This window comes from Uloborus diversus, chromosome 1 (genome assembly GCF_026930045.1).
Source record: "Uloborus diversus isolate 005 chromosome 1, Udiv.v.3.1, whole genome shotgun sequence".
Taxonomy (NCBI): domain Eukaryota; kingdom Metazoa; phylum Arthropoda; class Arachnida; order Araneae; family Uloboridae; genus Uloborus; species Uloborus diversus.
Window position 1 is genome coordinate 261239251 of NC_072731.1, and position 17108 is coordinate 261256358.

Below are 17108 nucleotides of genomic sequence, written 5' to 3' on the forward strand. Positions count from 1 at the left end.
TTTTATAGGAAGAATACGGATTAAATTAGTCTCCTTTTTCTTCCTCAAATGAAGTTCTCAATTTGTTCAATAATTTTCGACGGTTTATTGTACAATGAAACCTGTGTAAGTTGACCACTTGCGGTACACTACTTTAGTGGTCAACTTAAACAGGTGGTCAACTTATAGAGGTTGAATTATATGATATAGATCTAAATCTGTGCCCGAAAATAGCGGTCAACTTAGACAGGTGGTCAACTTTACAGGTTTTACTGTATTAGATCTGTCTTAATGAAAGGGCGGCAAATAGAGGAACCGCACCGGGAGGCGAAAACTAGCTGCGTCATTGCAGATACTATATACATACGTAGGAGCAGAATCGCGTTCTTATTGCAAACTTTCAAAATACTAAGATGAATACATATTTTATAGGGCTTGATTGTTCGAAATATTGATTTATTATAGGCTTTTATAGTGTGCTTTGGAGAGTGAATACAGTGAAAGTTAGATAGTGAAATCCCGTTACAACGAATACCAATACAACTAAATATACGTTTCAACGAAATGAGGTCTTTTCAAGTTCGTTTTGACGGGATTTCACTGTACTTGCTTTGTAGTTGGTGAAACGAAGAAAATACTGAATAGTTACCAGAATGAGTAATAATAACTGTAAAGGAGTTTGTTGATTAAGTCCTCAAATGAATTTCAACTCGGAACTTCGGACCCCGATTACGATATCGGGAAGCCTTAGAACAGAAACTTTTTTGAGGCTCCTTCTGTAGTCAAACTTTACAATTTTAATCATTCGCAACTCCAATTGACTATAGAGGACGCTGCAGTCACTATCTAATGGCGAATGAAAAAGGTAAAACAAACAAATGCTGTAACTTATAACTTGCTTTGAAGCTTAATGAATGACAGTATCTTTTCACCGTGTTTGTGAGAAGCTTACTTTTCTATTCCTCTGAAGTTACATTACACCACAAACTGTTTGAAGCCTGTAATTTACCCCAAAGAAAACACGTGGAACGGTATGTTTTTACCTTTTTTAGCAGTATTGTTAATCACCGCAAGGTTGCGTATTCGAGCTCTGGAGTTGCGAATTGGCTAAAACAATTTTAGCTTTTTTGAGCCTTAAAATGCAGGTGCTAAGGCCATAGCCCAGTAAGCCTACTAATTAATCAGCCCCTGCTGAACTAAAGCAGGCATAGAACTGGGGATAATGAACATTGAAGACATTAAACTTCGCAAATTACATATTCAGGTTTCTGGGGACTTCGTCGAAATAAATGATATAAATTATATTGAATTAATTAGAAAGGATGAAAAGTAAAATGTCAACTAACAAATATGCTTCATCCAGAAACTGAATCCGCCCTTGCTAACTAACTAAAGGGTGTCCCAAAATTAACGCAAGATTTGAATTTGCCGCCATTTTTGCAATAAATGGTTGGCAACCCTGAAAAAAGAACAGTTTGACTGCTGAGAGTTTAGGGTAATCAAAAATGAAGCGTTATACGATACAATAACGCGCTTTCATTATTGAACAATTGTTTCAAAAATAATGAAAGTTGAGGCTGGTCAAGCAGTTACTGTTATTGGCGCTCGGTATCGCAACACGGTAATGCACGGGTGGTTGTGGGCTTGTTGACATAGACCTTTGAATTCAAATAACCCCATAAGAATAAATTTAAAAATGTTAAATCACACGATCTAGGGTGCCAATTCTGATCACCGAAATGAGAGAGTACGCGACTAGGAAATGCCTTATGCAGTCATTGAAATGTTTCACTCTCTCTAGCTGTATGGTACAATAACATCCCATTTTTAGTAACCCTAAACTCTCAACTGTCAAATTGTTCTTTTTTCATGGCTGCCAACAATTTATGGAAAAAATGGTGGCAAATTCAAATCTTGCGTTAATTTTGGGACACCCTTTACAAGATAACTTCACTCAAATTTCGTAACTATCAGCTTAGCATCGCGTAACAATCCCATCAATTAAAACCCTCGACATACATTAATTTAATAAGAGAAACGATCCGGATGGAAATCATCTATATCGCACACCACGGCTGCTAAGTAGAAAATAAACGTGCGATTATGACCGGCTTTATGCGCCGATGACTTTTTAATGGAAATTCAGTTTCCTGGATTTTCGTCTCTCACAATCCAGCGGGCATCAAGGTAAAACATTCATCGCACTAGTTATCTACGCAAATGGAATTCTTGCTCAACGCTATCAGAGGTCACAGATGAGTTTTCTTCTCAACAAAATGGCGTTGATGAGCTTTTGATGAACAAATGAACGGTGCAAAACCGCGGCTGAAACGGATTTGAATGTGCGAGCGGGCTTTGGTGTGGGATTACTGAATGGCAATCAATTGCTACAGAATTGATTAAAAATGTAAACTGTAACATGGAATAAATGGCGCTGGATGATTTTAATCGGACGGAGCTAATGAAAAAGTAATCAGTGAACGAAATTAACTTTTCTCGTTTATCTGGGGATAAACAACTTCTGTTTCGTAAATAACTGAAAATTATAATATTTGCCCCCCCCCCGCCGTTATTTTTTTTAAAGGAAAAGAAAAATGTTAATTAAAATTGAATCTGAGGGCAAGAGCCAAGTCGACATTTTTGGGGCCACTCATTAATTACGTAAGGGTCCCGAAAAGGGGGGGGGGTGGAAAAATCTCTACATACCCTTACTTTGGGGGGGGGGAGTCAGACCCATCCTTACGTAATATTATCCAAGTCGATTTTTTTTTATTAGAAATTGTACGGTCAAGTGGTTTGGCAGGCATCCTATTTCATTTGCTTCTGGAAGGTCGATAACGTATAAGGATGAGCTGTTTTTTACTTGCTTTTCAAAGAATGAATAGTGTAAAATATAGTAAAAGAATCGCACTGTGTACGGCAAGTCTTATTTTTAATTAGAATCGCATCATTTATAAAAAATATCTGTCGAAAAAATATTCAGTCTAGATTCCTTTTCTTTACTAATAATAAAGCTGAAAGTCTCTCTGTCTGGATGTCCGGAGGATGTCTGGATCTCTGTGACGCGCATAGCGCCTAGACCGTTCGACCGATTTTCATGAAACTTGCACAAAGTTAGTTTGTAGCATGGGAGTGTGCACCTCGGAGCGATTTTGCGAAAATTCGATGTGGTTCTTTTTCTATTCCAATTTTAAGAACAAAACTATCATAAGATGGACGAGTGAATTACGAAATTATCATAACGTGGAACCATAACATGGGCACAAGCCAATTGACGAGATACGAATTATCAGCGTGGAACCGTAACATGGGTACAAGCCAATTGGCGAGAAAACTCACCATACATTATTTGTAAATAAACAGGCGAACCAAAAGACCTTTTAATTTTTCTATTACGGGCAAAGCCGCGCGGGTACCACTAGTAGTAAATATTTCTTTACACAAAAAAGTTTAAAAATAATAAAAAAGTGAATTTATAATAATGACGATTCCAGTGATGTAAGATTCGTTATTTAATTATTTTGAAAAACGAAGTGGAATCCTACGTAAGATAGGGGGGGGGTTGAAAAACTTACTTACCCTTACATGGGGGGAGTGGGGGTCAAACATTGCCAAAATCACCCTTACGTAATTAATGAATGGTCCCTTTTGTCCGAAAATAGCTCGTGTTTTTGCACCAAACGTTTAGAAATGCGTTAGTTTGCATAATGTCTTCTGGGTAAGTATTGATGATGTGACATTAGAAAACTGTTTTTTGTTGTTTATCAAACTGCACGGAATTTTACAATGTGGGGCTTCCCCTACATTTAATTAATACACATTAAATTCAGCAATACAGAGTAGCTTTTGGACCTTAACTTCAAAATTATTAAATAAAACAAATGATATAAACTCTGAAAAGCGTTGCCAACCTTTTTTGTAAGAAAAGGTTAAAAAACATCGTTAGAAGAACACAATGTTTAATTCTTGCCAGCCGGGGCCATTTGATTGGACTACACACCTCAAAAGTTCCGTCCTTTTCGAAAGTATTTAGAACGTTCTACACTATCCTACGCTTTTTTGGAATGAATCAGTTTACCATTTTTGAACATAGTGAAGCAAAAAAATATTGAATCAGAAAATATAAAGCAACTTGAGGGAAAAACCCGCAGAGTATTTAAAATGCAAGTAAAATATAGTGTGCGATATATGAATGTCCCGTCAATAACCTGCGTCGATTATATGAACCCAAATCCCAGAAATTGTAACAGTTCTTACACTACCTGACCTCCTCATGGAAAAAAATGAACTTTCTCAAGGGGCCAGACTATACCATTTATGTTCTTTTTCTGATTTAGTAGTTTACTCTTAGCTAACTATGAGAATAAAACTGCAATATTATTTGCTCGTTTGAACCACATCCTTAGACTGGCATTATTGCAGTTATGTACCTAAACTTAGTACAGTGGTGGACAAAATTATAGACTCAATTTTTTTTTCTTTTGTTTCAATTACAACATAACTCAGTTTAAATTATTTTCATTGAAGTAAAGATGAATAGTTGAAGAAATAGTTCTAAAATTAGTACATCTTATCAATTAAATTAAAAAATTCATAAAGTTAGAAAATTTGCAAATTTAATATTTTATCATTACGTGAAACCTGGACAAAATTATAAACTCAGAGGTAAAAAATCCAGAATTACGAGAAAGTTTCGTTCGAAAATGTTAATTTAATGCCATAGAATGAATAAATGTTGCCATCAATGATTGCTAAAAGTTTTGTTTTTGGAAATTTATGAGAAACATATAAATGCACTGCTGGACAAAATTATAAACTCATTTTTTTTTTCATTTTTTCAATCATAATTTAACTCAAGTAAAAAACTTTTTGTTCCAGTAAAAATAAATAACTGACTAAATAGTCCTAAATTCAGTATAACTCATAAACTTTATAAAGTAAATAATTTAATTAACAAAATCTCAACTTATCTTTATAATACATGAAACCTGGACAAAAGTATCAACTCAAAAATAAGAAACTCTGAAGTTTGGTAGAATTTTATTCAAATACTTAATCATTTAACAACCAAAAATGAACCAATGCTGAATTACAAAATTACAAACTTACAATACTGCATAAACACAATTATAAGCTGACAAAATTTTATTATTATTATTATTATTTTTTTTTTTTGAGTTTAATAAAGTTATATTTGCAATTACTTCAGTAAAACAAAAGCATAGAATTAGGAAAATGAAATTTTGCTATTAACATGGATAAATTGAAAAAAAAAATCAATATTTGAAATGTTTTAAAAATTAACACTGCATTAAATCTAGCCATTAGTGTAAACTAAAAACTTTTAAAAACGAGTTGGGCCCCCAGTTTTCTGAATTACCTCGAATATGCGGCTGGGCATGTAGATTTCAGAGTTTCTAACAGCTGCAGTGGCATATGGTTCCATGCTGAAAGTATTTCCCTTTTTAATTCCTCTGTGGTTTGGTACTGGTGCCGATCATGATAAACTTTGCGAACCCTGGTCCCCCAAAGATTTTCAATCGGATTAAGATCTGGACTACGAGCTGGCCATTTGATAACTTTGATACCCCAGCGCTTGAACCATTCTTTTGTACTTTTCGCTGCTTCTACACTCGCGTTATCTGGCTGAAATAACCAGTTTCCTCCAGGAATCAGATGAGCAAAAGGTAAGAGATGATCTTCCAGTATTAATTGGTAATCTTCAGCGTTTTATCTTCCATTAAGAAATGTCAATCCTGCTCTACCATGCTGAGAGGGTTATTTATCTTTACTGGAACGAAAATTTTTTAACTGAGTTAAATTATGATTGAAAAAACGAAAAAAAAAATGAGTTTATAATTTTGTCCAGCGCGGTGCATTTATATGTTTCTCATAAATTTCCAAAAACAAAACTTTTAGCAATCACTGATGGCAACATTTATTCATTCTATGGCGTTAAATTAACATTTTCGAACGAAACTTTCTCGTAATCCTGGATTTTTTAACTTTGAGTTTATATTTTTGTCCAGGTTTCACGTAATGATAAAATATTAAATTTGCAAATTTTCTAACTTAATGAATTTTTTAATTTAATTGACAAGATGTACTAATTTTAGAACTATTTCTTCAACAATTCATCTTTACTTCAATGAAAATAATTTGAACCGAGTCATGTTGTAATTGAAACAAAATGAAAAAAATTTGAGTCTATAATTTTGTCCACCACTGTATTATTCTTTAGTATTTCCAAACCCGTTTTAGAAACAAGCAAATCAGTCTTTGCAAAAGATAATCTTTTCCCATTAGTCACAAATCATTTTTTATAGTTCTGAGCATATTGCAATTGCCCCCCTCCCCTCTCTCCGGATTAGTTCCAGTAACTGAAGACTTTCCTGTTGCTACATAAAGCTTAAACTGAAAGAGGAAATGGTTTCACATTTCTTACTAAGTTCATAATTTTTTCATTGGTCATCCACAACTCGTTAGGCAGACAGTTTAGGTCGTTTTCGCTCATCATTAGTGAGACTTTTTTTTAAATCACGTACTTCGATAAGTATGTTAATTGACAGTTGGCAGGATTTACCTTTTCAGGACCTTTGCCCTTGATACAGCCTAACAATTTCAACCTTATTGAACTCAGAGAGAATTTTTTCGCATCCCCGTATACATTATTTGGTGTATAATTGCTATCAATTGAATATTAGTTCCACACGATTTTAGAGATGACTTTGTATGTTGGGTTACGCAAATTTCCAAATACGCTGCCTGCTTTCCTTATTGCTGGACCAGCACTTGCAAGAGGAAATCGAATGGAATTTATTTATTTTCGACAGTAAATACACTCGCTGGCCAATGAACTAGAAGCCCAAGGTCAATATTTCAATGGACTACCTTTTGCACAGGTGACTGCTCTGATTCGTTTGGGCATTGAGTCTAAACAAACTTCTGGAGTGCATTTGCATCCAGAGAATACCATGCATTGGCAGCTTCTTAGATCTTGTAAATTAGATGGAAGAGGAGAATGCTGTTGGATGCTTCTTTCCACCATAGCCCACACATTTTCTTTAGGGTTAAGATCCAGGCTATGCGGGGCCCAGAGAAGGTGTTGGAAGTCAGACTGATGCTCAGCGAGCCAATTTTGAACGCTTCTGGCATGATGTATAGTTGCCTCATCGTCCATGAACATGAAATATCCTTCGCCATCAGGATAAAAATGCAACATAGAGTTAGTTGGTTGCTTTGGTTGAGTTTTTTGGCGCAAGAGCCTTAGTAGGCTATACTGCGCCAAACGATTGTTGATAAGGATTATAGTGGAAAAAAGAGCCAAAAGTAATTTTTATTATGGAGCAAAAGACATAAAAACTTCAAGAATTTTGAAAAATTAGTCAAAATAAGCACATAAACGGAGTTTTAAATTTTGAGTGACGAGCCGAAAGGGAAAACTGAGAAATAATTTAGAGCAAGATAAAAGGCGTCAACAAAACAAAAACAAGACATAAACAAGGACATAAGAAGCAACACTAAATCAAAGACAAAAAGCCAATCTCCTGAAGGGGAAAAACTGGGATGGAGGTTGTCCCCCTAGGAGTTCCTTCAGAGATGGATGGAGCTGATTGAAGAATTTAAAACGAATATGATTGAAAATTGGACAAACGGAGAGGATATACAACAACGTTTGATTGACATTGCATGTGTTGCATATTGGAGTAGATTCGCGGTAAAAGAGATGTTTGTGAGTGAATCTCGTATGACCAATACGAAGACGGGCTATTACAACTTCTTCTCTTCTGGTCATCTTTGACGACTTGAAACCTTTCGTCGAGGGCTGGATGGAGTGCAATTTATTTTGCGTTTCTCCATTCCCGCTCTGCTGCCAATAGTTGTTAAGACAGTCGATAATTGAATTTTCATCAACCTGGGCACTTGCAGCTCTAGCAGCTGAATCAGCCCCTAGCATTGCAGGGTGCATTTCATCTGCCAGTATATCTAGGTACCGCATGACTGTTTGTTTACCCTCGAGGAACATTAGGGTACCACTTCCATGCCAGCAGAACATGCTCCATATCATGATACTCCCTCCAGACTCTTGCACAGTAAGGCAAGAAGTTTCACTCAAAGGATTTAAATTCATTGGCCAGTGAGGGTAAAATGTAAAATTACAATCATAAGATTGTATACTATATTGTTACGCGTTCGGTGCAACTTCTTTAAATGATGACACTGTTCTTGAGAAAACACAAAAGATTTATTTACAACTATGCACAACAAATATCGTTAGCAACTGCTAAATTAACCATAGCAATTAGGCAAATAACAATTAACACCGTAAACTCAACGGCCACACACGTAGTTACATCGAAATACGCAAAAACACAGAGCAAAGGCAAATACACACTTTCCAGCCAACGGCTCAGACCAGTCTGACTTTGAACACGCGGCATGGGTATTTATAAACATCGAAAGAGAGCTCTCAAATATTCCACGAGATTCCTGAAGTTTCCTTTCATTTTCTTTTTTATTCATTCACAAATCTTATCGTTAAGAAATTTAGGGACCATATACTTTATTCGGATGTAAGGCGGTTGTATATTCATTACAAGAAACTATTTACAGGTTACGTTACTGAGACAAGTTTAGATGAAAGATATTGGAATAAACGCCAAATGTGGCCAGTTACAACCAATTAACCATAAACATAATTACTATTTACAGAATTTGTAACAATATTATTGATTTATGGCTGACGTGAAAATAAACTTATGTTTCCAAATCTCATTACAATATTTTTTTTCTTTTAGCTCTACGAAGATGTTTGGGAGGCAGATCCAGGAGAAATGTATGTTAATTTTGGCTCTAAAAAACTAGTTATGTAATTTCTAAACAATTAAATCATGTTTTGTTTCTGTTGTTTTCATAGAAAAGCTAGATTTTTGATAATAAATCAAGTGAAGGAACTCATTGTTATTATTTTTTTTTTTTTTTTGAATTTGTAGCAAATATGCTCATCTTTTACATATTAACACTTCAAGCATGTAACATATCATTCCGTCGCATTTAACATTGTTTTAAAACATAAAATAAAATAAAACAAAAACCTTATTTTTCTTTTCAAATAAGAGCTAGCTGTGAAGCACTGTTAAGCAAAAAATGATTTTTCTTTACGCTTTTCAAGGAAATTTATACGTTTTGGTTAAACGTTGCGGAAAGGCAATACTGTATTAATGCATAAAAATACTTATGGAATTAAAAAAAAAAAAAAAAAACTGTGCATTTGTCGTAAGATCAAACATAACGTAAATCTCTCTTCTTGTTCGTCACTGATTTAGTAAATAGTAGTTTTGCTAAAGGTCCTGAAGGAACTAATGTGGTGTTATCCCCAGTTTACACTTTTCTACTGACTGCTGATGTTTCTGGCTAGAGTTTACAATAAAACTTTCATTCCTTCAGATGTAATCTATCTCTTCTAAAAGTTTTCAAGTACATTTTTGAGGCACCTTGTAGAAATGGAAAAGCTCGGAAAAAGACATAAATGTCGATTTGAGAGTTGAAAACTTTGAATGAGTTTACGCAGAAAGTAGGCCCGGATCGATAGATCTTAGGCCCCCCTGCAACAAAATCTGTAGGGACCCGCTACAGAGGCTAGCAGTGTATATTTGCAACGTTGATTAGTCTTAATGCAAGTTTTTACTTTTTTTTTTTTCAATTTCTCGGGCCGTTGAACCTCTTAAGGACGTGGGCCCCCCTGCACTGCGGGGTATGTGAATAAGCGGATCCGGGCTTGGCATAAATTTTACAACAAAACTGTTTATTTTTTTAAAATTATTCGTGTAATCTCATTCTGGAAGAAAATAGTTTTGTTTGCTCCGCATAACAATATGCAATGATAACTGTATTATTATTCAAAGAAAGCTCAGAAATCTTTCTCTAATAGCAATGTGACTAAAATGAGGTCCTTGTGTGAAAGTCGCGTGACGGTCACATATGGGTGTCTGTCTCGAGATGGTCACGAAAGGTCACTGCAAACTCATCAACAGGTTGCAAAAACTTACGAATGTTAGTTCGCGGTAAAGTCGAAAAGTGACGTTGCAGTGACGTCCTTATAACGTCTGAAAATGACTATCACAAATTGTTTGTAGCAGCGACGTCTCATGAAACGTGTCACAGATGTCACTCTGTGACTGCAGTGAAATGTCAGATATCTGTCACTTTGTAACTGTGAGCATTGTGTCTCGCAGTGACGTCCCTGTTACTTTGCCGTGTCAACTATCGTTTTCAAAAGACTAACGAGTGTAAATTCATATTTCCACGTGTTGTCCTTGCTTGTGTTTTGCAGTGAATCTCCGGAGGAAAAGCCCAACGTCCGGGAGAGCATCCAGGAGACTTTACATACCCTCGACCTCTTCATGAACAACAAATTTCAAGAAGCCCTGGACAACACCGAGCCATGGTAAATCACTTTTTTTCTTTTGATTCATTACCAGATCGTTTGAAATAAATAACCAATTGTTGGAATATATTAATGACTAGACTCTTAAGGTAATTTTTTAAGGCAATTGCATAGCATTTATTCTCTGAAAAATTCTTTTTTTTTTTTTCAAAATTTTCACTACAGTTATTATTAGTAGTTTTCGTATTTTTCAACTTATTTGAAAATCATTTGTGTGTGTGATGTATGTTTAATGAAACTATGAGCATCTTCTTAAAAGTTGATCGGTGTTTTGCCTATTAATAAACAGAAATTAAACTTGATATATACGTAGGATTTTTTAAAAAATATATATTTTTTGGAATATGTGCGAAATGCTTGCGTGTTTTTTGATTTGTAGCACTTTTTAAAAAAACTTTTGAATTGAAAGCCCTCAAAATGATTTCCAAACCATACAGCAAAATAAAATTTGAGAAGATTTTTTTTCAAAGCATTCCTTTTCAGTTTCCAAGTCCCCCCCCCCCCCAACAAAGAATAAACATTTTATTTTTGAGAATGCTGAATGTAATTCAGAATCATCTTAATGTCCTTGAAATCTTCGAAATGCATTAACTCGGATACGATGTGAATTGAATTTTCTGCCGACAGTTGCTCAGAATCTGTTGTGTTAATGTTTACCCTAGCTCTTTGTTTCAGAAGTAATTTACATGCATATTTTTGGCATTAAATCCTGTATTCATATTTTCTTTTCTTTTTGTGGAACTACACTACATTAATAATTATCTGGTGATTTTTTTAAAAAATATATAACGTTATATTTTATTGTGAATGTTTTTTCTAGGGCCCACTGTAGTTCCTATCATGCCCTTGGAAAAGGCACCGTTTGCTTCATCCAGTCTATTCTTTCATTTGATCCAGTAAGTTATTCCCTTTACATTTTCTTTTCCCGTTTCAGAGTTATAAGGGTTTGTGGATAAACACGTAGAAAAATTAGTGATTTTTGGGGGAGAATTTAAATATGTTAAAAGATAGGCAGTGGTATATCTAACATAGGTGACACCCGGGGCGGAAATTTGTGGTGTCACCCCCCCCCCCCCCCAAACGCAAAAAAAAAAGGTTTTAATATTCTATGTAAACATGAAATTCATACAATTTTCAGTCCAAGTGCTGACAATATGAACCTAATCCTGAGCACAGTGTTCTCTCCATGATGTAGGGTGGAAGAGAGGGAGGTCCCGGGGGGGGGGGTTTCCTCCCGAAAAAATTTCGAATTAGTACTCTTAAAAATTTCATTTTAGCTTCATATTTTTCACAAACTTACAATTCCAATTTGGTCACCTGTCTGAGGGGTGACACCCGGGAGCAGACCGCCCGCCCCCTGTAGTGACGCCACTGATATGGGACAGTTTTGTTAAAATGAATATGTTGAAATACAGGAAACTTTCGGGGGAATGAACGGGTTGAAAAATTTTGAGTGAGTGAACATGAAGAGAAGATTTTTGTGGGAATGAATAAATATATTGTGGAATGGGAAATTTTTGAGTGAAAGAGCAGGTTGAAGAATGGAAGATTTTGAAAGGAATGAATATGTTAAAGAACGGGAGTTTTTTTTTTAAAGGAATGAACATGTTAAATAATGGGAGATTTTTGAGAGGATGAGCATGTTAAAGAATGGAAGTTTTTGGAGAGAATGAACATGTTCAAAAAGGGTTTTGAGTGTGTGGTCGGGAGGAAGATTGGGAGGTATTTGAGGGAATGAAAATGATGAATAATAGGAGATCTTTGAGGTAATTAGACATGATGAATAAACGGAGATTTTTGATGGAAAGAATATGTTGGAAAATGGGAGGTTTTTGAGAAAAAACGAACATGTGTTCAAGATTGGGAATCTTTTCGAGGAATACGCGAGTTGAAGATGGTTAGATTTTAAAAGAATTAGCATGTGACGAGGAACGAGAGATTTTTGACTGAAGAAATATGTTAGACATTATTTTTTTTTTTTAAGGAAATAATTTTACAATGATCTGCTTTAAACATAGAATATTTTGCTTGCTTTTCGCATAAAGTTGTTTTCTGTGGCGCTTTCACTGTTGTTGGAGTTTAGTTGTTAAAGGCCACACGGCCACTGGAACTAAAATTTTAAATTCGTGGCAAGTACTCCTCTATTTGTACTTTACAGCATCAGGCAAACAAAACGATAATTATGTAAAGATAAATAGCAGGATAAGGGGATTTTCTAAAAAAAAAGACAAAAAAAAAAAAACTTACTTATCACATAACATCTTCATTCTTTTAGCTAATCAGTTGCGACACTTTCTCAGAATGTTGAAAGTTAAAATTCAAAAATAATAATAAAGGACTAAAGTATGTCAGTTCTGAACCGAAGAAAGTAATTTATACATATAAGTTTAATTGCACTGTACAGAGATTTAATCTTCTGCAACCAAAACTTTTTTGTACTCCCGCACTGAGACTTGTAATGTCGTTTAGCTACTTCTTTTAATTGAAAATAAATTTGTTGGACTACTTCTTGGTTTTCATGCTTAGAAATTTGTGTGTACAAGTTTATGAAAACATTCATTTTGTTTTGTGTAAGTATGGGTGGCGTTAGAGCCGATTCAGTTTTAATAATCTCATCATGAAAACAATTACAAAATTATGGACATGGAATTGTTAAAAATCACGCTATCAAGACGATTCGGGCATTATACAACTGAAAAATACCTTGTCTTTAAAAATAAAAAAGATTTTGCAGTAAACGTGCTATGTAGTTTTTTATTTTGAGGAAACTTTCAATTATATTTTATGCGAAAAGAAACTATACGCCAATTACTTAATTGCCAATAAGTTTAGTTCGCCATTACCGCACAGTCACTGTTAAACGATTTTTATTCCTTAACGATCCATTTAATTTGAAACCTGTTTCAAGGTCTAAACCGCGAGTTCTCCCCACTGTATAGAATCATGCCGAATTTTATACTTGATTGCACCGGTCAGGTATAATGTTTACGTGAAAAAACTGGTTTTCGTTTCGCCTGTTGTATGTTACGTGCTCAAGATACAACTAATAGAGTCTTCAGACGAAAAAACAAATACTTCAACGAATGAGATCCATCCTACTTGCTGATTCGACGAAACTTCCTTGTTTCACTTTAACTCTTTTGCGGATGCCCCAAGAAACGTTCTTATCAGGGGAAGAATCCAGTCTATGTACACCTTGCCACAAAGGGTTGCAAACTACATGATTATAATATGAAAGTCATTAATAGAACGTGAAGTCGTTTGAAAAGAACCTTCATGTTAATTTTCTAAATTACTGGATATCCATCCCATTTAGAAACGTGTCGACCAATGAAAGGCCAGACTTTTTGACTAATCTTAAACTAGTTTGAAGAGGGGGCAAAAAACAGAAGAAAATTTGCATAAGTGTATCTTCTTACTTAATGTGGTAAGATGCATTCACAAGTCGAAACAGATTCGTTTAATCTTACCCCCTCAGTTTATAGCAATTTTCGTCATGTTAATGTGCATGAAGTTGCTGAAGGTTAAAGATAATTGCAGTTTATTGAACCTTAGCAACTTGAATGCTCATGAGTAGGACAGTCATTTCCCATTTTTCCTGGGAGGTCAAAGGGTAAATTCTGAATGACTGTGAATATTATATCGAAAAACAACAAAAACTACACCTACTTATACTTGTAAATCATAACTTTTTCAAAGCCGGGAGGGGGGGGAGAGGGGAGAGCAATTTCATACCTTCAGTGCTAAATGCACATGGGTAACTGACTGACAGAGCAAAACAGTGTATTTTGCAACATTCAACGCAAAATATACGTTGTGAAAACTACTTTTTCTCCTAAATTATTGTATTTTTTAAGCTGAATTTAATGTTATCATTGAATTCTTGAAATATATTTTGGATAATTAAAAAAAAATTAAAACCATGGTAACTGACTGACATGCTACTGTTTAAACTGTCAGTCAATTATCGTGTTTTCAATATTATTTTAAAAATCAACCAAAATGTATTTCGAAGATTCAATTAAACCATTAAAGTCGGCTTAAAAAATACAATAATCCAGGAGAAAAAATAGTTTGCACAATGTATATTTTTTGTTGAACATCACAAAATAATTACTCTTTTACTCTAAAAATGTCAGTCAGTTTCCCGTGGAATTGCCCACTTAAAAAAACTTTGTGAGAGCGCTGGGTCCCAAACCGAAGGAAATGATTCTGGTGCACGAAAATTTTTTGTTAGGGGTAAAAAACATGTATTTCGTCTACAGTAGTGGCGAAAATTGTGGTGACCTAACGAAAAAATTAGATTTTTAAAATTTGATGACTCATGACATCAGCTGTATTAGGAAGTAATGTCCTAATAATCACGTACTCATTGTGAAGATACTCAATCAAAAGTTAAGCTATCTGTAATAAAGCTTATAAGCTGTAGTCGCCCTGGTTTTTATGTTTCAAATTGCAATATTTTTTCATGCAATGCACCTCTTAAGTTTGAGTTTACGCTTAAGAGTGAGTTCTTAGTTACTATTTAAAATATCGTTAGAAATGAACAACAATAATATGAATACATTACCTACGCCTTTAAACATCAATTCGGCATTGATTCAATAGTGCTCTGTTTTTCTAGGATGATATCAGCAAGACGATGGAAGTTTTGAAAGAAAGTGTCTCAGTTTGCAACCGGCTGAGGAAGAGAGGGACTTTGCTCTACATCACCAGGCTACTCAGAGGAGTTGACTATAACTTATATACATCAGGTGGGTTGAAGACAATAAAGACACCATATATCAACACCATAAATTCAAGGACAGGGTCCGAAAATTCCCGGGCACCTGGTCTCCTGGGCTACTAAAAAATACGTAGGCGACTAGTTTTTTGAGTACAAGATTCGTTCAGAAGCCATGTTGCACTGCATTTCCCAATAAGTTTCGACAAATAATTTGTCTGGCGCCTAAAAATCATTTCTGACAGCTAAGATTTTACAGTTTTTGCCTGCCTCTGTTGATCCATCACGGATGTTTCTGGCTGAACGATTCGCCTGACACGTCTCAGGCTTTTTCACAGAATAAGTGAAATCGAACGAGAAGTCTTTATCAGATTGGAATTTGATCTTGATCCTCGTTGGATAGGGCACCAATTTCATATTTAATGTTATTACCTTGGATTAGCCCATCTTTTTTGGTCAAAAAAGACCAAAGAGGACAAGGGCGCCCATATGGGGGGTAAGGGGGGGGCTCAAGCACCCCCCTTTGAAATGAGAACTTCCTTGCTTCCAGTATTTTTTTCTTTGCAAAAATGTAAAAATATTTCTTCTCCAGCCATTAATGAATAAGTTATTAAAAATGTCAAATTTTAATAACGCTAATCAGTTCTGAAATCGGTTCCTATGGGGAAAATATCCTGCTAAACCACGAGGAAAATATCTGAGCCACCACCCCCCCCCCCCTTAAAATTTTGCATATGGGCGCCCTTGAAAGAGGATAAGCCGTTTCGGTGTGCTGTTTTCACCGAAAGGGATGACCCAATCAGAAGCCCTCACCACCTTGGCTAATTAGGGGCAAACACATCAAATTTGAGTTATTGCTCAATCCAATAAAGATCAAGATACATATAGTAGTGAATTATCTACTTTCAGTTATGCTTTCAGAAAACCACAAATGTGTTAGAAGAATCGTCAGTCAAAAACATTATGGATAGTTGTGTTTTTTTATAATGTTGAACGAAAATGTTTTTATATGATTCATATATATGCTGTTCCTAGCAATAGCATAAAAGCCAAATAGAACTAATATTTAAAGAAGTAAAATAAGAAATAACATCGTCAAATAGCACAAAGATTATTGCAGACACTGCTTCGGCGTTACAAGGAACACTTTTTTAAAGCAAAAAAAATGAGATCATAGATGAAAAGACATCCGACAAAAGCCTTTTCATCCATTAGCTTATATCTCTCGCATTGAAAAAAGCGTTTCTTATCATGCCGAAACATGTGTCTGCGGTAATCTGCAATTTGTGCTATTTGACGTTGTTGTTTCTTACTCTACTTTTCATGCACATAGATATTTATTAAACTTATTTAAAGAAGTTTTCATTAAATACTTGCACACTTTTTACGTGGTCAGAAAATAAATTTAATTCATTTCCTAACAAAAAGAGCAATGTCCACTCCGTTAATATTCATTATTTATAAAATATAATAAAATATAGAACACATTTTTGGAAGAACATTTTATATATAGCAGCTGATAATTGTTTCTAAGTGTCAAATAATCTTTAAATGAATACAATTATCAAAACTATTCATTAAAATATGCCTACTCTGCTACTAAACTAAGATAACATAAGGGGCCATTAATTAATTACGGAAGGGTCCCGAGGGAAAAGTGGGGGTTTGAAAAATCTCTACATACCCTTACTTTGGGGGGGGGGGCAGGGGGGTTAGACCCATTCTTACGTAATATTTTCCAAGTCGATATTTTATATTAAAAATAGCGCGGTCAAGTGGTTTGGCAGGAATCTTATTTCGTTTACTGCTGGAAGGTAAAAATCATACTAGGATGAGCTGTTTTTTGCATGTTTTTCAAAGTATGAATAGTGTAAAATTTTATAAAAGAATTGCACTATGTATGAGATGTCTTTTTTTTAAAACTAGTACCGCATCATATACAAAAAATATTTGTCGAAA

General features: G+C 34.9%; 1 protein-coding gene across 1 annotated transcript in view; it reads left to right on the forward strand.

Annotated features, from left to right (window-relative positions):
• LOC129220415 (tetratricopeptide repeat protein 39B-like) overlaps positions 1-17108 on the forward strand; it is a 114980-nt gene that overhangs the window by 32547 nt on the left and 65325 nt on the right. The window contains exons 2-5 of the mRNA XM_054854838.1: positions 8778-8815; positions 10313-10426; positions 11247-11322; positions 15051-15180. Of these exons, the coding sequence (XP_054710813.1) occupies positions 8778-8815; positions 10313-10426; positions 11247-11322; positions 15051-15180 (358 nt within the window). The remainder of the gene's footprint in view (positions 1-8777; positions 8816-10312; positions 10427-11246; positions 11323-15050; positions 15181-17108) is intronic.